Here is a 23,648-nt window from a genome sequence, read left to right as displayed (position 1 = left end):
AAGCATCACAAATGAGCTTTGCAGAATTTTATTAAGGTAGAGTGACAGTTATGTAGGAACATATGGTGGTCATTTTGCCATTAATTGGTGTTGATAGCAATGCTCAGACTCACTGTTCTTTTCCAAATAGATTACGGGCATATTTGTACTCAAATGAACAGAGATGAGACCTTGGTTTAACATCACTTTCAAAAGGTTGCTACTTCCAGCAATGCAGCATGATCAAGAACATCGGCTGGTTGAATAATTATACTCTTCCATGAAGCTCAGCATGTGTGTTGTGGGCCCCATTCCAGACTCAGTACTTAATTCAAGGCAACATTTTGGTATTCTGTAGGACAGCAGTATTGTCAGAGGTATCACCTTTCAGATGAGGCATGAAAGTCATGTCAAGAGCTTCCCAGGTGCCCTGCTGGTGTTCAATTGTTAACCACAATCCTACTGCTCTTTGTGACGTTGCTGTGTGCAAAACTGCCTGTTACCATTGTCTATGTAGCAACAATGACTGCACTTCAGAAACTATTCACAGACTTTGAAATCAGTTTGAGATGATGCAAGAACACGAAAACCATTGTGCTAGAATGTCAATGGAGAACCCCACAATTTTGATCAAAGGCTTAGAAAACTATGTTTGCAATTAAACTAATATTGGAAGACATTAGTGCAGCTAAATGAGGTTGATCATTCAGGATCCACAACATGGAGAAGGGAAGACAAGGTACAGTGAAAGTGTTTTAAATGGTATGTTTCAGAGAATTAGAAGTGTATGCCTCAGAGCAAATGGGCCTCAAAGTAATGAGAAAAAGTAACTTGAGGCAAACAATCCATTTGAGTGTGCTAGGATCAAGGGATGTATTGTTTTGCTTAGAGGGAAATGGTTTCCTGTCTGCAATGGACTGGAAACTAAGTCTTCATTGTCAGATTGCACAGGAAATAATGACCATAAGCCAATTTGATTACAGTATAGTTTTCTATACAATCTTTGAAAAATTAGTTTAAAGAATCACATTTATTTGAAAGCCAAGACTGGAAATGAGTCAGCTGCATTCACTAGTTCATAATTTACTTTGTTGATATTTCAAAATTAACTGGTGTGCCATCAATTCGGAGAAATTACTGTGGACCACCACTCCGGTTGTTCAGACGTCAAGGGCAGTGCACATCAAGAATAACATACAAGCCTCATCAAAACAGCTCTTTATTCCCTCAAGAAATAGTTTTTCCAGACACCTTGAGTAAACGTCGACAGTTTTGTAGCCGTGAAAAGCGAAGTACAAGGGATAGTTAGCCATGCCCATCAAGTATTTGAAGATCAACTCTCCAGAAAGTCTGGCTGTAAAGAATGTACCCCCTCAATGGATGCTCACTCATGGTCCGTGCTGTAGGTCAGCAGTGAAGGGTAAAGCACAATTTATTCCTGCGCTTGGGTTAGCATGACAGAGTCAGATAAGGACTCCTTGTAGTGACTGAACAAACTGTGACAAGAACTGAGGCATGAATGGAAAATGGATACAAAAGTATAGATATGCTTGTCCTCCTATCTTTGGAAACAAAGGCATTTCCGAAGCATAACATGATTTAAAATTTGCAGGTCAAGAATTTATCTGTATCTCCAAATAAAGATGTCACTCAGAGGACAAAGGATCAAATGCACCATGTAGAGCCTATACCACATGGAATACAACAATTCAAGAACCACTATTTTCTCAAGGTCATTTTGCAAGGATAAAGATGAATATTCAACTTTCCAACAACCAGCACACCCTTTAAATACATTTAAAATACTTAAGTGGCCAAAGTATTTTGATCACCAATGATCCCAAAATATCAGCTTCAGATGGAAAGGGCAGGATTATGACACAAGTATGTCATAATTTTCTCCATGGAAGAAGATTCTGCTTCTCAGAGTATGCCCATATAGATGGTCAACATCAAAGTGCTATGTCCCACAATTGGCAAGATGTGGACTGCACATTCTTCTGCTAACACTGAAGGGAAACAAATCTGATTCCCTCTAAGCAAGCAAGATTGTTGCCAAAATTCTAATAACACAGAATAGAATTTTGCCATGATCAACTGAAAAGTGAACGAGAATAAAGATATTAGTGAAAATGCTGAAGGAAATGTTTCCATATTTTTAAAAAAAATTTTAAAAAGGACCACCACATTGCTAGCAAGCCAAAGTTTATGACCATCATACAGAAATATATTGGAAAGATGAAGTGAGCCCCCCTTTTTGAATGGCTGCGTTAGGGCATTTCCAGTGTGTTGTCAGGTAGGAAGTTCCAGGAATTAAATCTACCAAATGAGGAATTTCCACATCAGGAATGGTACAAACTAATGGAGAATCTGCAGATGGTTACACCTCCACCAGCCTGCTGTTCTTGTGTTTCTAGGTGGCACAAACTGCAGATTTGGCCAGTGCCAAATTTGCTTTGACAAAATGCTGCAGTAAATTTTGTAGATGATGTATGTAGCAGCCACAATGTGCTAAAAGAAGCTGAGAATATTTAGAGTGGTCCAAGGTACACAATCAAGCTTACTCTGGTCATACAGCACACTTAAGGCAGGATCAGCGTCAACCTATAAATAAAAGCACGTGTATCAGAGCATTCAGAATTGCTTACTTCAGAATGTCTGACTTCCACTGAAGTGCTGCTGATCATGAAACTTTAAAATGGAGTTGAACAAGTTAGGAGAATGCATAGCACGATGGCAACTGCACTGGGGTGTACATTAAAGGATACAGCACTTCACAGAAACAGAGATCGATATATTGACTGGTAGTGTTTTCTCCATTTACAATAACTCAGGTATGGTAGAACTGATTTTGAGGTGTTTTGATAAAAACAAATCAAAGAGGAGATCTCTAAAAGGGAAGCAGATATGAAAATTCATAAAAAGGTTCCAAGTTGACACCATGAAGAGGAACAGGAAGATCTGGTGAGAAAAGTACAAATGAATTCTACACTCCTGAAAGAAGGTATGGCATGCATTCAGTGCATGTTTCTCCAGAAAGGACCAAAAGGAATAAGTGTGTCCACCAGTAGATTATGAACTTGACAGTGGTCAGAAATGGAAGATCCCAGGGGACTGATCTCTGTAGAATCAGAGGAAGTTGAGATGCAGGGCAAGGAGATGCAATGAGAAGCTCTCAGAAGATTACAAAATCCACATTGTCTTAATGTTATTATATGTATTTATGCATCCAAGTTCTTGAATGCAACTTTATTTACAAGTTTGTGATTGATAGGTGTGAACTTACTAATGCGTACAAGTTCTTAGTGTAAATATATTCATAGGACTGTTTTCCTTCTTCTTTTCAAGGGGAAATAATGTGATGCAAGTATTTTGGTTAAATTACCTGTTAAATATAACTGTTACTTTAAGGCTGGTGGAGTTAGTATAACAACTACATCACATGTGGGTCTGGAATTATACACAAGCCAGATTAGGCAAATACATTAGTGACAATTGAATATCATAATGAGATTTGACCCATGTCTCCAAATTAATTGTCAGTGCCTCTGGATTATTAGCTCAATACTTAAACCTTATACATCCAACAACAACCACCTCCCCCCCCCCAATGAGAATGCAAGACAGATACAAGGATTCTTTTCTGTCGAAATAAGTGTTCGCTATTAACTAGAATCAGAGAATTTTCATGGCACAAGGCAGCTTTTAGATCATCAGGTCTATTCTGGGTCCTAGAAGAGGAATTTCATCAGTCCTATTCTCCAGCTTGTTCCTCACAATCCAGTAAAGCACTTTATCAAGTGCATATCCAATTCCCTTCTGAGGGCATTGATTGATGCCATTTCCATCACCCTTAGAAGGCACTGAATAATCTAGAATGACACAAAATGGCATACATTTTCACAGAAATCATATTTTTCAAAAAAAATATAGATGAACTGCACCATTATTTTTTCAATGATTATAAATACGTACTGAAGTCCCATGGTATTCATATTGCTCATATTCAAATAAAATCTCTCGCCTGTAAAAGAACAGATAGATGGTCAGTACTCTGCTACAACCCAACATTCATTCCAGCCAGAACAGCATATTCAATACTTAACTTTGCCATTCCATACACCACATGTTCAGTACACCATTGCATCTGTTCTTATATCCGTGCCAATCAGTCCCCACCAATTATGATTTCAATTCACAACAGTAAATATTTCAAAAATTTGAAACTTTGTTGAAAAACCATTTACCCATGGCACAATTTCCTCTTGCCCTAATCTGAAAAAATAAAACTTTATTGGCCACTTAGTTTGCAAAATGCATGCAGCATCCGAGGGTAGCTGCCCAGACAGACCTATCACAATCCTAAAACATGTCCTCTCCCAACTAAGTATTCAAAGACTGAGGTCCTTAGGTTTGCTTCCTGTAACGAGCTCAGTTTGTTAGGTATCACTTCCACTCTTGGCAAGCATCTGCATTTTCACACCCCTATGTGAGCCTCTGACCACAACCACTCCATCATCAAGAGTGTCCCCTTCCTCCTGCATAATATAGCATCACCTGATGCTCACCCTGACCAACTCGGTTGCTAAAACTGTTATCCATGCCTATGATACACATAGATTGACTATTCCAATGCACTTCTGATTAGGTTACGTTTTCCAAGTTACATAAACATTCTTCCACAATTCTGCCACCCTTAGCCTTTAGTTTACTCCAAGTCTCACTTACCCATCGCACCCAAGCTGGCTGAACTACACCAGCTCCTGGTCAGGTAACAGTCCGATTTTAAAATCCTCATGCAAATCCCTACACATAGTCTTATCCCTTCCCATCTTGAAGATCTTCCAGCCCAGAAAGCCATTTAGGTCTCTGTGATCCTCCAGTGCTGGCCTCTGTTGCAATACTGATGGCCACCATTTCAGTTGCCTCTCCCCTTTAAGACTCTACTTACAATGTACATCTTTGACCAAACATTTAGATCAGCACATTTATGTAAAGTTAAGAGTCTGGAGGCCAATCAGGAGTGCATTGGAATAGTCAATCTACATGTATCAAAGGCATGGATGAGGATTTCAGCAGTTGAAGCGAGTTCAGGTCAGTTAAGGTGAATTGGACAATGCAAGGAAAGTGGATGTAGACATTCTCTCGTTTTGCCATCTCCTTTGCATTACGCCAAGCGTTTTTTTTTAAATTAATACCGCACTGTTAGGTACTTTGGGACGTTTTATATTTAAGGCACTAGATAAATGTCTGTTGCATTATTAAAGGCAAGCAGTAGCTTCAACCAGGAAAATGAATAGATGTTGAGGAAAAGGGGGAATTGCCATAAAGTAAAACTATAATCCCAAACCTGCTTGGGCAAAGACCAGGTCACATGTCTCCATCAACTAACTTTAGTTTGAAATATGGAGGTCCTATTTTTAAAATGTGTATTATTTACCGAAGTGCAGAGAACTTAATAAAATATTTGATAAGTCTTGTGCAAAAGTTCATCTGAAGACGCTGCCAAAGAAGAGATGAGAATTATAGATACCCTCAGCACATTGGTGGTGTAAAGGATTGCGTCTCTATGCAACATCAGGCAATATAATGATGACCAACACCAGCACTCACCATCATGAAGATGAAGCTGAGTCAAATATAAAACTGAAGGGCTAAAAACAAAAGAAAGCACTAATTCCAGTTAAGAATACATAATCAGAGGAAATTTAGCAGGATGGACTGTTCCAGTTACAAGGAGAGACTAGATAGGCTGGCATGGGGGTCCTGAAAGACATATAGAAAATTATGACAGGCATAGACAGTAGGAAGCTTTCCCCACACAGTACAGATGGGTACTTAACAGTTGGCATGGACGTGGTGAACCAAAGGGACTGTTTCTGTGCTGGATGGCTGTGTCTGTGACTCTGTCACCGCTGATCGTGGGTGGCAGTAACAGACTCAATTGTCCTCAGCTTTCACCTTGGGTTGGAAAGCACCTCAACTTCAGGTATTGGGGGGGGCGGCTGGTGGTGGAGGGAGAAGGTTTGTGGTGGTGGTGAGGGATGTGGTATGTGCAGGATGAAAGGTGAAGCATAAAAAGTGTCAAACACTCTTGATTCATGAAGAGACAAAGAACAAGCTGTCCTGTGCTTAACGCACATATTTCTTATACTGAACAGAATGTATCATTCTTTTATTAAAATGTACAATTTATGGCTAGAACAGAACAAAGTTTGACATTTATGAAAGTGAATTACAGTAACCAGTACCTGCGGTCCTCCCATTCCCGTCGCTGACGTCGTTGGTCTATTCTCCTCTCCATGGTTACCTGGAACACATTTTTTTAAAAAATTGTAATAACAAACCCATTAAAAAATCCACTCAAACATAAATTGGAGCACATGATGAACCATTACCCACACTGATGGAAATTGGTATTGCACTCCATAGTAACCTTTTCCACTGGGCATGGATGCAATAAAAATAAGATGAAATCAGCCAGAAAGGCTCAACTCCCTTTGACTCATAAGTTTATCAAATAAAAAAAATCAAAGTAGAATGAAAACAAGGGTCTTCATGCTACTGTGTGCAGGACACAATGAAATTGTGAAGCAGGACTTTTCCCTAACTAATATCTTCATACACAACTGCAAGTGAAACAAAGTTTCAACTTCAGTTGTTCATTTTTTCAAATGTTCCTTTCTCCTCAAAGTACTGTCTAGGTGCAATAACTCTGGTTAGGCACTGAGTATTCAGAAACTCACTCATATTATCATTCCTTGTAGGTCAGACCCAATAGCAAGGGTCAAGAAGCTACTGAACTGTTAATGGTATCAGAAGAGAGCCAAAACGATTGTCACAAATAGTCACAGGCATGTGGTTTCTATCAATGGTCATTAAAAAGCATCAAATGGCAAAAACATTTGCTCATTTACTTTCTCTCTCACCAAGTGATGCTATAAGACTGCTCTAATACAAACTTACCCACCAGATTGGTTAACTGGCAATAAACCAAGTCTGGAATTCCATGGGTCTACATGATTCAGTTCCAGATTGTGAAGTGCTTCTCCCCACAAACTATGTGGAAAGTGATAAGATCATATTTCAAAAATAAACAAACTTTGGATATTATTGTCCAGAAATTCAACTCTATGAATTCTTTTCAGAATTATGCCAATGGACAGGAGCAGAAAACTATTAGTGTCCGAAGTAAACTCAATTTCTGGTTATTTCACGACTTTCTGGAAATCTGACCAGGCATTTCCAGACATCAGTCACTCTTGGCAATTTGCACATCAGGAACAAATGAATTAACATCATTCCCCATACAACGGTACTCAAAAGCATCGTAGGTGAACGTTAGAGTTAAGACCTCTGCGAGGCAGATCAACAACCAGGGTTTACCCTGCGTCATTTGCCTCCTCTCTCACCCCAACACTGCACCACCACCAACCACACCCTGGTCTCACTCCCAATGCTACAACCATCTGAGTCCCAGACCCCAACATCCCGATCTGCTGACCAACAGTTGAGGTGGGGGAGGGGCAAAGGATACAGGGTAAAGTCAAGCTGGCAAATTGCCAAACAGGGATCTAAAGCTGGTCCTGAGCCCCACCCACACACGAGCTAAAGTCCCAGGACCCAGCTCTACACCCAATAGCTAACTGGTCAAGTTTCAGGACACGAGCCCCCATCCCTGGTGCTCATTGCCCCAACAATTGCCCAACCACAAAGTCACCCAACCCATTCACCTCCCTTGCCTTCTTCAGGAGTAAGATAAGATATCTTTAAAGTCACATGTACATTGAAACACAGTGAAATGCACCTTTTGCGCAGAGTGTTCTGGTGGCAGCCCGCAAGTGTCACCACGCTTCCAGTGCCGACATAGCATGCCCACAACTTCCTAACCCGTACGTCTTTGGAATGTGGGAGGAAACCAGAGCACCTGGAGGAAACCCACGGAGGACTTGGAGGAATACATTCAACACAATCTTTGCATCGTGTTCACAATTCTGGTCAACCACTCACCTCATCCAAGCGCCTGCGCTTTCCTGTGGGTTCTGACCCTTCACTCTCATTTCCAGAATTCTCTGAATCCTCATCTTCTTCATCCCTGAAGAGATCATCATATGCAGGAACACCAAGATCGTCATCCTGTTTAATCAGTAGTTTAATCTAAAAGACAGGACATATTAACCACACCAACTGCTTTAAAAATTCTGAAGTCAGGCAAATATACATTTCTAAGACATGTTCTAAAAAGTCTTGTAGTTACCCAGTGCCGATATCTAGACTATTTTCAGGAAACCTTGGCATTAGCTTGTAGGATTTTCCACTGTTTTATTATCAACGAATGGATGGGATCTTTAATATAGAATCAGGATGAATATACACAGAAACCCATTGTTGGAGTCTCAAGATCTGAGAGAGGAAAAATCCTAACAAGATCAATGTTTGCTTTTGTCCTCCTTTTAAATGCAAGTTTTTAAAGAGCCAGTTCAATATTCTGGGGACTGGGATATTATTGCCATAACAGAAACATGACTGATAGAAGGGCAAGACCGGCAGCTCAACGTTCCAGGATACAGATACTACAGGCATAGAGGTACAGGTAAGAGAGGAGGGGGAGTTGCCTTCTTGATGTGGGAGGAAATAACAGTACTTAGAAGGGATACTTCTGGGGATCATTCAGTAAGGCCATATGGTAGAACTTAGAAACAAGAAGGGGATGGTCACTTTGACGGGAATGCCTTTTAGGCCCACCAGTAGTCAGCGAGAATTCGAGGAGCAGACGTGTAGAGATTGCAGATGGTTGTAAGAATAATAGGGTTGTATTAGTGGGAGATTTTAAACTTCCCTAATGTTGACTGTGCCACCTATAGTGCAAGGACTTAGATAGGGCAGAATTTGTTAAATGTGTCCAAGAAAGTTTCCTTAATCAATATATAGAGGACCCTACTAGAGACGGTGCAACACTGGACCTCCTCTGAGGGAACAAGATAGGCCAAGTGACTGAAGGGTCAGTTGGGGAGTACTTTGGGTCCATTGATCATAATTCTATTAGTTTTAAAATAGTTATGGAGAAAGATAGGACTGGTCCACAGGTTAAGGTCCTAAACTGGGGCAGGGCCAATCTTGGAGGCATTAGGTGGAATCTTGCAGAGGCCAATTGGGTGAGACTGTTTGCTGGTAAAGGGACATCTGGCAAGTGGGAGGCTTTTAAAAGTCCAGGGGCAGCACGTTCCTGCTAGGGTGAAGAGCAAGGCTGGCAATTTTAAGGAACCTGGAAGATGAGAGATATTGAAAAGGAAAAAAGGAGGCATACATTGGGTTTAGGCAATCAGGAACAAATGAATCCCTCAATGACTAGAAGTGTAGGAGCACACTTAAGAGGGAAGTCGGGAGGGCAAAAAGAGGGTATGAGATGGGTCTGGAAGGGTTAAGGAAAATCCCAAGAGATTCTATAGGTATATTAAGAGTAAAAAGGTGGCTGAGGAGAGAATAGGTTGCCTTAAAGGTCAGCATGGCCATCTATGTGTGGAACCACAGGAGATGGGCAAGATTTTTAATGAATATTTCTCATCAGTTTTCACTGTGGAGAAAATAATGGATGCTAAAGAAATGAAGGAAACGAATGATGATGTCTTGGACCGCATACGAATTACCAGGGAGGAGGTACTGGCGGCCTTAATGCGCATTAAGGTAAATAAATCCCTGGGGCCTGACCGAGTGCATTCTCAGACCTCGTTGGAAGCTAAGGAAGAAGTTGCGGAGGCCCTTGCTGAGATACTTGCTTCACCTTCAGCCACAAGTGAAGTTCCAGAAGACTGGATGGTGGCTAATGTTGTACCACTATTTAAGAAGAGCAGCAAAGACAGGCCAGGGAACTACAGGCCAGGAACCTGACATCAGTAGTTGGCAAGTTACTGGAGGAGATTCTGAGGGACAGGATCTATCAACAGTTGGCCAGGCAAGGTCTAATTAGGGGTAGTCAGCACTGCTTTGTGCATGGGAAATAAAGAGTTTAACAAATCTCTTAAGTTTTTTTTGAAGAGGTAACCAAGGGGATAGATGAGGGTAGGGCAGTGGATGTCATCTACATGGACTTTAGCAAGGCCTTTGACAAGGTCCTACATGGCAGGCTAGTCTGGAAGGTTAGATCACATGGGATTCAGGGAGAGACAGTAATTGGATTCACAATTGGTTCGAAGTAGGAAACAGAATGATGGTTGAAGGTTGTTTCTCAGACTGGAGGCCTGGAACTTGTGGTGTGCCACTTGCTTGTTGCTGGGACCTTTGCTGTTCATTATTTACAAAAGCGATATGGATGTACAAGGCCAGGTTAGTACATTTGCAGATGACACCAAAATAGATGCTATTGTAGACAGTGAAGAAGGTTGTTAAAAATTACAGGGGATCTTGATCAGCTAGGTAAGCGGGCCAAGGATTGGCAAATGTCTTTCAATTCAGATAAGTGTGAAATGTTGCATTTGGAAAAGTGAAACCGGGATAGGACTCATACAATGAATGATCAGGTCCTGGGGAGTGTTATGGGAAAGAGGAATTGAGGAGTAGAAATGCATAGTTCACTGAAAGCAGCATCACAGGTAGTGTAGATATGGTGAAGGCCAGCATGCCAAACGCCACCTTCATCAGTCAGGGTATTGAGTATGGGAGTTGGGACATTATGTTGCAGTTGTACAAGACATTGGTGAGACTGCACCTAGAGTATTGTGCACAGTTTTGGTCACTCTGTTTCAGGAAAGACATAATTAAACTGGAAAGAGTGCAGAGAAGATTTACGAGGATAATGCCCGGATTCAAGGGCCTGAGATACAGGGAGAGGTTGGGCAGGCTAGGGAAGATTGAGGGGTGTGCTTTTAGAGGTGTATGAAATATTGAGGGCTATAGATAAAGCTGAACACAGTCTTTCCCCCCCGCAGGGAAGAGGAACTAAAAACTAAAGGGCATAGGTTTAAGGTGAGAGGTGGAAGATTTAAAAGGCATGGTGCATCTATGGAATGAGCTGCCAGGGAAAGTGGTTGAGGCAGGTGTAATAACGACATTCAAAAGACATTTGGATAAGTGCCTGGATAGGAGGGGTTTAGAGGGATATGGACCAAACTCTGGCAAATGGGACTAGCTTGGTGGGCACCATGGATGAGTTGGATCAAAGGGCCTGTTTCCATGCTGTATTATTCTATGACTCGATTCCAATGATACAGTAGGTAGAAATGGGAGAACAGGGTCCACAGGGACCATTAACATTGCAAGTTTCTTTCACTTAAGAGGCAAGTTATCTTTGAACAAAGATATCCATTTGTTTAGTTAAATGTAAGTAGCTACTAATTACAAAAAGGTGATTAAGTTATTCAGAAACCAGAGAATCCCAATAGTATCTGTTACTTTCTTTTTCAGTATTGCAATAGGGGAAAACTATGTTGGGCGGAGGGTGGCTGGGAAGAGAAAACAAGGTTTGGCATTAGATTGTGGTATTTTCCATTGCTTTATCATCAAGGAATGGATGAGATCTCTGATGTAGAATCAAGATTGGTATACACAGGCCATTGGGTCCATATTACCATGCCAACTCTTCAAGAGGAAGATACCAAGCAAATCTAATTCCCCTAGTTGTACTCCATAGCCGTGCATAATTTTCTTTCAGGTAGTTAACCTTCTGGAAATGAGTGCTGAACCTGCTTCTGCCACCTTACTTGACAGTGTACAAACCACTGCGTAACAAAGCTTCTCATTATTCCCTTTTGGTCCTATTGCTGACCTGCCTATAATGGAAACAGCTTCTCCATGCTCTCTAGCAAAACCCTTCATAAAATTTCCTCCAATCATTTATACTGTAAGGGGAACAATCTGAGCTTCCCTAGTCTCAGGTAAACGATAATTCTAGTCCTTTGCACCATTGTAGTGAGGCCCACCCACTTACTCTCCAGGGCTTTGACGTCATTCCAAACTTGTGGTTCCAGAACTGGACATAATGTTCCACCTAACATCTATCCAGTGGGTTAAAGATTTAGCACATTTCAACTCAGTTTAAGTCGCATCTCACTTCTCCTACCAAAATGCATCATCTCATCCTTCACTGCATTAATTTTTATCTTTAAATTTATATTCTTTTGACATTTGTAACTATTCTTCTCACAATTAATTGAACTGCTGTATTTAGAACCATACAGCACAACCATAGAACCATACAGCACAAAACAGGCCCTTCAGCCCACCATGAGTTTCATATCATTTACAAACTTTTCAACGAGAATAGCACATCCTTGTATTCAAAGGAAAGCACTAGTCTGGGTTGGCTGGCTACAGGGCACATGCCAGGTCATTAGTGGTTGGAAAGATGCCAATTTCCTCAAAGTGCTTCCCAGTCCTAGAACAGATTACAATGTCTCGCCCTTGCCTCTTTGTCCATGTGTGTGAAACAGGAGGTACTCTTCTTCTCCAGCTGTGCTTTCCTGGACACCATCTCTACATACATACTAGAAACACTTACAGCAGTGCTGTGGATTAGCCCAATGAAGAGCCAGAACTTAGATATTCACTTGCACACACACAGACCAGCAAGTGCAGAGCATTATAGATATAACTATCACTACGCAGTGACAAGGAAATGAAGCACCACTTGCTCAAAACGCACACATTCACTTGTGCTGAGGGTAATATGGAGTCACAGCTGCAACAGGCCACTAACTGGTATTTAGACCTACTTTCCCAATTATATTACCACACCATACCGGAGTGCTGGATTTTGAGAGCCAAGCTGCTTCAGAGAATTTCTATACAAAGATACACCCCACTTTTGGTCTCTCCTTCAACAGATTGTAGGATAGCCTAGTTGTTGCTTTAACAAGACTGACCCAGGATATCTGAGTTTAGGGGGCACTAACTGAAAGCAATCTGGGTTCTTACATAAATGGAAACCAACAAAGAATCAGATCTGAACTTGGTATATTGTGTGCCAAGTGACCAAAGCTGGCACCCATTTAGCATAACCTAGTCTCAGAAAGTTCCCCGTTAAGGTCAATTCTTTGGAATCACAGAGTGCTCAGTGTCTATAATGGATGAATTTCTTAGATTTCTTTGGTACTCTATGGAAGACAAACACAGATTATGTGTACCCAAGGTAAATCACATTCAGGTGATACACACTTTAAAGGGCAATTATGAGTCGGCTAATCCAACTCTTGGATTGATGCAGTATTATAACTACAAGATAAAATTGAATGGGTACACCATACAACCATAGCTCAAATTTTGCTGAATTTTCAATTCCAATTTGAAGCCCGACCCCTTATTTGCTCACCACACTTAAAACATAGAATAGTACAGCACAGGAACAGGCTCTTCAGCCCACAATGTTGTGCTGAACTAATTAAGCGAATGATGCCTAATTACCTGTTCTTTTTTGTTGCTACATTTGCTTGCCATAAAAGAACAAAAGGATAAAAAGAATTGATTACTGGTGTTTGGACATTTTTCTGACATATTAAGTGGTATCCCACACCTGATGTTTTCCCAGAACACAAAGTAAAAGTCCTATACCGTGTAGGTGGAAAGAATTATTGGTAGTCTCACTGCAAAAGGTGAATAGAGGTCAGTGTGTAAATCACACAACATCCACATGGTTGGGGCATCCTTCCATGACTGGAGTTAAAATACACTTCTAGGCGAAACAGAGAAAAGCTCCACGTCTGGTTCAAACTATTCGTCACTACAAATTCTAACATGCCAAGTGTAAACAATGGGAAAATATTCCACTTCCCAAAATAATAAGTTTTATTTTGGAAGGCACGCTCATTGACCAAGGAAGTTGTACATGAATGATTGTACAGGAAATAAAAATATATCGAAAGTTCACATATAGAAATATCAGTTATAACAAGCTTAGCAAACTTTCATCAATGTCTGGCAAACATACCTGTGTATCATTATAAACATTGATGACATCAATAGGTCTGTGGGTATCACAGATATAGAAAACAGTGTCCTCATCAGGTTGCAACGCCTCCAGTAGGTCCAGGTTAGCACCACAATTGATTAGAACATGATACTTAAACTGCAAATAGGAAAGATACAGTCAGTAGCAAAATAAACTACTGCACAGATTATTCACTTTGCCAGCTCTCACCTACCTGCAAAAGAAATTTATTTTAACGGAGGACTAATTAATGAACCTGCCAATTGCTCTGAGAGCTCTTAAATTCCTCCAACTCCAGATTCACGTGCACCCCTTGTATCCTTCATTCTACCAATGAAGGTCATACTTTCAGCCTTCTGGGTCTCGTTGAAATTTCTTCCATTAAATATCTTTGCCTCTCTCCTCCTTTAAAAATATCCCCCAGAACCCACCTCATCGAGCAAGAGTTTATGTACAAGTCCTAGTATCGCCTTTTATCCTACATTAGTCATAATCTGATTAAGTCCTGTGAAATGAAGTACTTCCACATTAAAAGGTGCTGCAAGTCATTGTTGCTCAAATATAGTTATCTCATATCTATTTTATACTCTTCACATGAAGGAATGATGGCTACATAAGATAACATATACCAAAGGTAAGTAATGTTAGAATTACAGTTGAAAATTTTGTTTTTAAGACTCCTTTTTAATAATCAAAGTGGAAAAAACAAGGCAGAGAGAATTGGAAAGTAGATTACAAAAGGTAATGAAAGAAAATATTGTCACCAATAGTGGAAAGGCAAGAGCAGGAAATGAAGAGCCCACTCTGGCTGGAAATGAAGAGCCCACTCCTAACATGAATGGACTTGCAATGAGTAAAACACGAGGCTGTCATTGAAATCAATTTAGGGAAAGATGAAATAAGGCAGAAAGGTTCTCAAGACCAAGAGAAGAGCTCTCAAGACCTGGGCAAGGACAGGAATAATGGGGGATTCTGTGCTATGAATGACACTGGATCCTGTGTTCTGCATTAACTGACAAACTAGTTCAGCAGGCTTTATTAGTAAGCAGATCTTAATTTAAAGTTTGGAGGCAAATCACCCCAACAAATTTTTGTCCATGCAGCTATAGTCAGCTTGAAGCAGGTAGAATGCAAGGATGTGAACTATTTGACTGCAAGCTGAACCACTGACATCATATCCTGTCACAAGGACCAAAAACTTCAATTTTTGAAGGTGGCAATTTCCTCATTTTCAGATTTATCTATTCCAAATAGACCCACAGCCAGCATCTCTTTCACCACAAATTTCAACTTACCAAAGCCTAACTCATTGCAAATCACAACTGGCCATTTTCTTGCTTAATTGAGCTAAACACCAATAATACACCACTGACTTACACTCATATAGTGCCTTTAAAGTATCAGAAATATCAGAGTTTTTCAGCTTTTCAACACTGAAGCACTATACAACTACAAATGGCTGCAATGCTAGTGTAGAAAAAAAAGTGCACCTTTCACACATCAAATTGACAACAGAGCAGTCACAAACTCAGAATGATTTTGGACAGATGACCACATTGTATTGAAGTTGGACCACCTCCATTGCATTAACAATCTTTCCAATCTTAACATTGTAAACAATGTACAGGATATACAGGAGTAAAGCTCCATTTCAAATTACTTTGGACCAAATATATTTCGATCATGAATTAATTTAGATTATAGATCTGTGTTTTTGAGTACCTAATGCAATTTTTAAATGTTATTTTAATCTTGTATTATGTTTCAAAAGTAAATAAATACAATGAAGCCATATAAAACATTTTAGAAGCATTCATCTGTGAGATTTGTTAACATTTTTATTTCTTGAAGAGTTCCTTGCTTTCTAAAGTTCAGAGGTTTTCAGACTTAATGATATTCATACTGGGGACATCTACTGCATTTAGTGGGAATTTAATCATCAACTGTAGCTTTGTGTTGCATACAGATTTAACTAACCGTGGGTCTGAACATAGGTAATACTATACCAGCTCTTAACATTCTCCGAGAGACATTGAGTGGGCACTTCACATACCTGTTCTTTGTGCTCAAGGAATGCAGTCTCCAGATCGTGCCATCCTGCCACAGGAACCAATGTATACTGTATGTGGTCACACTGGAACAGGGACTGAATGGAACCAGATAAACACTGTCAGGTATTACGTTCCAGACGTCAGATCTTCTTGCCAAATGGTGGTCATGGAGCTTAACTGCTCTTTTGTGAGCTCCCTTCTTGGCTTCCCTTTACCATCTCAGGAACAATATTTTTACAGCCATTTCCCATTTTGTTTTGTACCATTCATGAAATTGAATTGAACCTGAGTGTCCAACAAATTCACCACCACATCTTGATCTATTGTGAAGAAAGTCAGACACTCAATGCAAAGCAAATGGCACCCACAGGAAAATAGGAAGGAAGTGGTCCGGGACATGAAAGCAAACTTGCAAACAGCAGAATAAGACAAGCCAATGGACAACATCTTTTGATTTCTCCTCTCAGATTGACAAAACAAATCCCTCTAGCTTGGCATCTGGTTGAGTGAGCATCTCCAGCTTCCATATTTAAACCACTAGAGGGAACAAAGAAAATCTTAATAACCTGCCAGGAATTAATGAATGTGACATTCTATGCCACTTACCTGAAGGATTTTGCAGGCACAAAGTGCATCAACATCCAAGGCAACAAGTAATAATACCCTCTGAAAAAATAAAAACACAAGTTTCAGCAAACCCCTACAGCTTATAAAAGGTGCTTGTGTTGTTCTTATAATACAATTCCAGATTTATTTAAATGGCACCCAGATCCAATAACAACAACTTGCAGTTTGGAAGTTCTTTTATTGCACCCATATCCCACTCATTTCATTGCACTGCTGAATATGTATAACAGGGCACACAATGACTCTTGTTCCTATCTTAGCAGAAGTCCCACCTAAATCCATGGCACACAGCTAGCTAGGGCTCAAACCCATGACACAAGTTCTACTACCCAACAGCACAAGGCATTATCTAAATTGGAGACAGGTTTGATTTTGTACATGTATCTATACTGTCTCCTTGTATTAGCGAGGCTTTAAAAATATCACGCAAGCAAAGTTCTACATGACTGAGGTTGTATTTGATGAGTCGCAGGTTTGATCAAGCTTTTTGGTTTTCAAAGAATTGATAGGGTAGATTTCGAGAAAGATTCCCTACTGGCAGGGGAGTCTTGGATAAGGGGACATAATCTTAAGATCTGTAACAGTCCAGTGAGAAATTAGTAAATATCCCTTCACCCAAAGGGTGGTAGAATTAATGAGCTCTCTCCCACAACAGGATCAGAAATGGATACATCTTTGCTGTTAAAGGCATTAAGGGACTGGAAGCCAAAACACTTGATTGAAATTAGAATAGAATAGAATAGAATTTCAATGAATGGCTGAAGAGCCTTGAAGGGAACTGCAGAAAAATCATGTTTTGATGTTCCTACTCCACCTTGTGGTTTATACAAGGAATTTTTGTGCTCTTCAAAATGAAGGATGACTGTGCTACAGAGTAAAAGACCACATTTTAAGACGCTCCCTTCAGCACCAGCGACACATTATTTTTCCAAACCTCCCACATTAGTTATCCTGCACCTTATTTAAGAGGCATTATGGTCTAATGATAAATTAGCAGCAATGCTCCTTGCCCATCAGAAACAATATGAAAATGGTGCAGATTCATGCAAGGATCTCCAAGGGCTTTCATCTGGATTGAATTTGATCCAGGTCCCATAAATGAAAGGCCAAAAGCCAATTCAAATGTGCTACCAGCTATTCTTCGCTCTTGCATTCAACAGTAACAAACTAGTGCAGATTTCTGAATCTGCAGCAGTTGTTACTTAACTGAAAGCTTTTTAAGTCCTAGTTCATCAATACTTGTACCAAACCTGATTAAAAGACATTTGGTTCACAAAATAAGGCCTTAAACATCAAAAATTAGGCATAAATTTTGATTATTTCCTGTAGAACAACAGCTCTAATAGGTCTTTCCATTAAAATTTTTTATTTTTAAATGTTTACTCCAGAAAGGCAAGCTACCTGAATATTACCAGAAATAAAAACAGAAACTGCTGGAAGCACAAAGCAGGTCCAAGACTCTGTCAGAATTGGGAAAGACAAGGGTCTGACCTGAAATGCTACACAAGCACATAAGCTTTCCACACAAGCTGTCTAAACTGCTGAATGGTTCCAGCAGTTGGTTTTTATTTCAGATTTCCAGCATGTACAGTTCCCATCTCCACCACCATTTTCTTTGACTCCTGGAGTCAACTGCAGGCAAGAGAAACTATGTTTAAAAAAAAGTCTCCTCAATTATAGCTCTGGCATAATATTGTCCAAAACATCAAGGAGCATATTCTGGTCAACCTAGTTACTTTCTCACCCAAATGGCTCTGGTAGATATTATTTTACACCTCATTATTGATCATTCCTTCACTGTCCCCTGGTTAAAATCTTGGAGCTCCATACTTAATACTAACAGTAATAAGAGAGTATCACCCTAACACAGGCATCAATTCAACATTACCTGTAATTCACCACTACCTTCTCAAAAACAATCACGAGTAAGCACTAGCCTTACCAATGATATGAATCAGGAGACAAACATATAGCCCAGACCAGGTTAGGGTGGGAAACTCCTCCCTTGAATGGCATTGGTTTTAACAACAACCTTGTGAAAATAAAACAAAAACTTGCAGATGTTGGAAATCTAAAATAACAACAAATAAATACTGGAAATACTCAGCAGGTCAGCCTGCATCTGCGGGAATTAAAAACAAAACCAACATTCCATGTCGAAGACCATTCATCGGAATTGGGAAGCAGATAATAAAAGCTTGTTAAGCTGCTAGTAGCACGGGGATGGAAGATGTCTCCAAGGAGGTAAAACCTGTGTGACCATGAGGAAAAAGCTATAAACAAGGTTATCTAGTTGATGAGTGAATGGGAGCAGTTAGAGAGTGAGAACATAGACAAAAGAATATAGATAAAATAATGTGGGAGTTGTGAAATGCAGAGCAGGAAGACATGCCCAGCAAGTCAGGCCGAGAACGTCCTCCACTCCCAAGGGCAAAAGAAAAAGAAAAAAAGCAAACAAGCTGATCTAATATTACAGATGGCCAACTGATACAGACAGAAATCAAGTTACTTTAAGTTGTAGAATTCAATATCAAGTCCAGAAGGCTGCAACCTGCCCTGGCGGAAGGGGAGGTGCTGGTCCTCCAGGTTGCATTGGGCCTCATTCTAGCAGTACAAGAGGCTACAAACCAATAGGTCAGAGTGGGAGTGGGAAGAATTAAAGTGACAGGCAACAGGAAGATCAGTTCGCACTTGTGGACTAAACGCAGGTGTTCCACAAAGCTAGTTTGTTTTGTAGACATGAATATCCTGTCTACTCTGCAACTTCCATATTCTCACCCTTCTAGGTAAAGATGTCATTTCCAAAATCCTAAATTTCATTCATGAATGCTTCTAACTTTGCCTTCTGCCACTGGCACCTACGCTTAAAAAATGTTTAAATGGTCTGACAGAGGCGATGCCTCAGCTTTTTCCCTTTTAAGAAAAAGAGGATCACCTTATCCTAACCTTGCAAATCAAGAATGCCTGAACGAGCATCTATCCGTCAATATTCAAAGCTCAACACTAAACAAAATAAAGCCAGCCAATGACTGTATGCATGATCATCTACGACTCTTAGCACTCAGCACACCATCAGCACACTGCAAGCTTCATAACACTCACCAGGCTTTTTTGACAGCGCCTCAAACTTGTAACCTCTGTTGAACTTCACAACTCCTATTATCCAGATCTGGTAGCAGAAGAGCAACACAGGTAGAGAAATGTCAACTGCAAGTTTCCCTCCAAGTCAAACGCTATCCTAACTTGGAAACCCATAGCTCAGCAAGAATAAGCAACATCTCTGCCACGATTATCCTCAACACTGGTGCCCAGCAAGGCTGCGTCCTCAGCCTCTCACTTTACTCCCTATACACTCACAACTGTATGGCCAGATTCTACTCTATCTCCATCTACAAGTTTGCAGATGATGACCACTGTAGCGGGCTGGATCTCAAACAATAAGACGGACTACAGAAAGGAGATAAAGAGGCTAGTGGCATGGTTGTCAATACAATAACCTTTCCATCAATGTCAGCAAAACAAAAGAGCTGGCCATTGACACACCCACCTGTATTAATGGTGCTGAATGGAGATGGTTGAGAGCTTCAAGTTCCTAGATGTAAATATCACACTACAGCAACAAAAGCACACCAAGGCCTCTACTCCTTGGCTAAGGAAATTCTGCATGCCCTCAATGACCTCACCAATTTTTTTTTTCCAAAACAGATGTAGCATAGAAAAGCATCCTATGGCAACAAATTGTGCACGGCAGCACATTCTATCACAAAAACCAGCCTCCCATCCATTGACCCTGTCTACACTTCCTGCTGCCTCAGGAGAGAGCCAACATAATAAAAGACCTCTCCCACCCCAGTCACTCTCTCTTCTCCCCCCTTTCACCGGGCAGAAGATACAAATGCTTGAGAACACACTCCACCATGCTGAAGGAGAGCTTCCATTCCACTGTTATAAGACTCTTTAAACGGACCTCTTAGTAATGAAGATGAATTGTTGACCTCTCAGTCTACCCTCGTAATGATCCTTGCACCTTAATTGTCCGCCTGTACTTTGTCTGTAACTGGAACAACACTATATTCTCCCTTCTGTTGATTGTTTTCTCTTTCATACTATCTCACTAATACTTGTGTATGCAACTATCTGTTGGATGGCACGCAAGCAAAAGCTTTTCACCATATCTCTGTACATGTGACAATACCACTCCTTCAGCAATAGTTCCAACATCTTGAACTCCCTTTGTAAACACAACTTGGGAACACCTTCATCACCTGTCATGCCTGTAGGCTCTTCCATGAGCAAATAACAGAAATAGAACTGTCAACAGAATTACCTTAACTGAAGGCAATAGTTCTCAACTAAACAGCAATGTCTGCTTAACAATGTATCAAGGTCATACAAGTAGTAGCTTCAGTTCTTATACAACACTACATTGCGTCCCTTTAAAAATAGGGAATAAACTTATACAGATGAATTACTTTCAAATGCAAATATATAAATATAAATTTAGCTGTAGTCCATGTGCTAGTAGACTCATCAACGTCTCATGTGCCTCCAGTGCTACCATAAGCAATAATATTGTTACCTTCTTCTCTTATATCATCCCATTTCTTTCTTGTGTTCTCAACCACGACATCACCAATATTGCTCACGTCTCAGCAACATTCCCACTAATTCCATATGCAGAGCAAATCACCGAGCCCACTTGTTTTGCTCAAGTTTACTGCTGTATTCAACATGTCTACTACCATCTCTTACATGCCATGAACTTCCCTTTGATTCATCTACAATAGCAAATTAACCTACCAGGATTAAGCCAAAAGGTGACACATAATATTCACACCACATATCCATCCAATAATCATATCCAGCAGGTAAACCTCATCACTTCCCCTGGACATTCAAAATCATTATCATTAATTAACATCTTGCCAGGACATCCATATCCTAGCCACGAATTTAAAGAAAAGAAGTGCAAAGAAATTTGCATATGACAAAGATGCAAGTATAGATTAAAGACAAACGTTTGATTTGTTATTTTTTTTAATTGAAAACATTTTGATCACCACTTCTAAAGATAACGATAGTTGCTCACATAAATTTCCCCGGTGTGTAACTTATTTACAGCATATTAAAACACATTTCCAAGGGTGACAACTCATCGTTATAAATAGTCAGCAAACTCCACCACCTCCCAATCATTAGGAAGCTGTGCAGACACCGAAGAAGCAGCTCCAAGCTACAGAGAAGCTTCACAGCCGGCTTCAAGAAATGTTGGGCCTGTATTTCAGCCACAGTCCGCGTGTGGACCCAGATCCTGGTCCTTACCTGGTTTAACAGCACATCATAGAATTCTTTCCGTATATCCGACACGAACATAGTTCGCAACCGATAACTTCTAACCAGTACTTTCCGCCGAATTCACAGCAACAACCCCCGTCCGTGAACCCTCAGACTCAAAGTTGGCGCCAAAAGAACACACTAAACCAAGAGCTGATTGGATGTAAGCGCAGACGTCCGTGAAGGCAATCGGCTTAATTGATTGGTTATTTGGACGGAAAGTCCACAGGGTATTCTCTGATTGGACATAAAGCACACAGAGTTGATCTTCCGATTTGGACAGAGAATTCATTCTCTTATTGGATGAAATGCCCAAAAGACAACAATCTGATTGGCCAACTCTCAAATAATGTTTAAACCTCGAGCGAGGGAATAAGGGGAAGTGTCATTCAATTCTCGGTGAAGCAGAAGCGATTGCATTTGCGCAAGCTTGAGCTTTATCGGGGCCTGACAGCTGTTTTGCTTGCATACAAGAATCTTTTCAACACCCTGCAAGCATTTTGTAGAGCAACAGATCAGACCAAAGTTTAAGAAGCTAAACTTCGGAAGTTTAGATCTGGTCTGTTGGTTTTGGGATTTTACCCCCCCCCCCCCCCGCAAATATACGTTATTTATAAAATATACACCGCAAATTGCAGGGTTTTCATTCACTGTACCGAGCATATTCTTACTGAACATTCATTTAGAAAAATTAACAATACGTCAACATGTCATCATTTTTGTTTTGTGCCAAACATTCTGTAAACGATACTTTGAGAGGAGGTTACACAGGGCCCCAATCCCTCAGTGTCCCCTGGCAGGAAGTCCTTATACAGTGGTCTTTCCTTAAAGAGCAGCAGCTGCACCAAGCTTCAGTGTGCCCCTCAACAAGTACTCCTGCGCCACTGCACGTTGCAGACTGGCACATTCCATTGTGACACTTCCTTGCATTGGAAGACCACACGTTTCAGGCAGGGATTGCTCAGCTCTGTCCATGGCATGCTGTGTTTGCTGTTTAGCATGAATATGATCCTGTGTTGCAACCTCAGCACGTTGGCACCTAATTTTAGGTACACTTGGTACTGTTCACAGCATGCCCTTGTGTGATATTTAGCCCTGACTGGTGGTGGACAATTAAATGATTGACAGGAGGGGGGAGGGGCTCTAAAATATCCCATCACATGCTAGGCCCCACAATGGTGGAGCCCAGCATGTGATTACTAAAGAAAAGGCTGAAGCACGAGCAATCATCTTTAGCCAATGGATGATCAATGTTGGCTTTCTCCTGAGATCACCACCACAGATAACAGTTTCTGGCTAATATTATTCACTCCACATAACATCAAGAACTGGCAAGGGCTTAAAGGTTCAGATACATTCTTAGTACTAGATCTAAAGATGCACCCCAAAACCACCCACAACTCTAACCAAGCTGTTCTAGTATAGTAACAACACTGTCATCCACCTGACAATATTGTAAAATTGACAAAGTATGTCTTATTCACAAGAAGTAAGTCACATCCAATCCAGCTAAGTACCACCTAAACAGTTTATCCTCAATCATCAGGAAAATGATGCAAGATGTTATGGACAATGCTATGACCACATGGCTCCAGATCTCATCGCTGTCATAGTCCAAATATGGACAATACTTTGATCACTTTGCACTAAAATGGACTGGTTTTTTTTGTTCGAATTGTGTTCTTTCTTGTAAAAACTGTATATTTTATGTTTAATTAATGTTTTTCTTGTGAATGCTG

General features: G+C 40.5%; 1 protein-coding gene across 1 annotated transcript in view; it reads right to left on the bottom strand.

Moving 5' to 3' along the window:
* cdc45 (CDC45 cell division cycle 45 homolog (S. cerevisiae)) overlaps positions 1–22,037 on the bottom strand; it is a 42,395-nt gene extending 20,358 nt beyond the window's left edge. The window contains 7 exon segments of the mRNA XM_052032377.1: positions 3,955–4,003; positions 6,231–6,289; positions 7,990–8,136; positions 13,898–14,035; positions 15,951–16,043; positions 16,555–16,614; positions 21,898–22,037. Coding sequence (XP_051888337.1) covers positions 3,955–4,003; positions 6,231–6,289; positions 7,990–8,136; positions 13,898–14,035; positions 15,951–16,043; positions 16,555–16,614; positions 21,898–21,948 — 597 coding nt within the window. The 5' untranslated portion in view covers positions 21,949–22,037.
* Positions 22,038–23,648: the final 1,611 nt, after the last annotated feature.

This window comes from Pristis pectinata, chromosome 17 (genome assembly GCF_009764475.1).
Source record: "Pristis pectinata isolate sPriPec2 chromosome 17, sPriPec2.1.pri, whole genome shotgun sequence".
Lineage (NCBI taxonomy): Eukaryota > Metazoa > Chordata > Chondrichthyes > Rhinopristiformes > Pristidae > Pristis > Pristis pectinata.
This window is presented reverse-complemented; position numbering and strand designations above follow the sequence as displayed.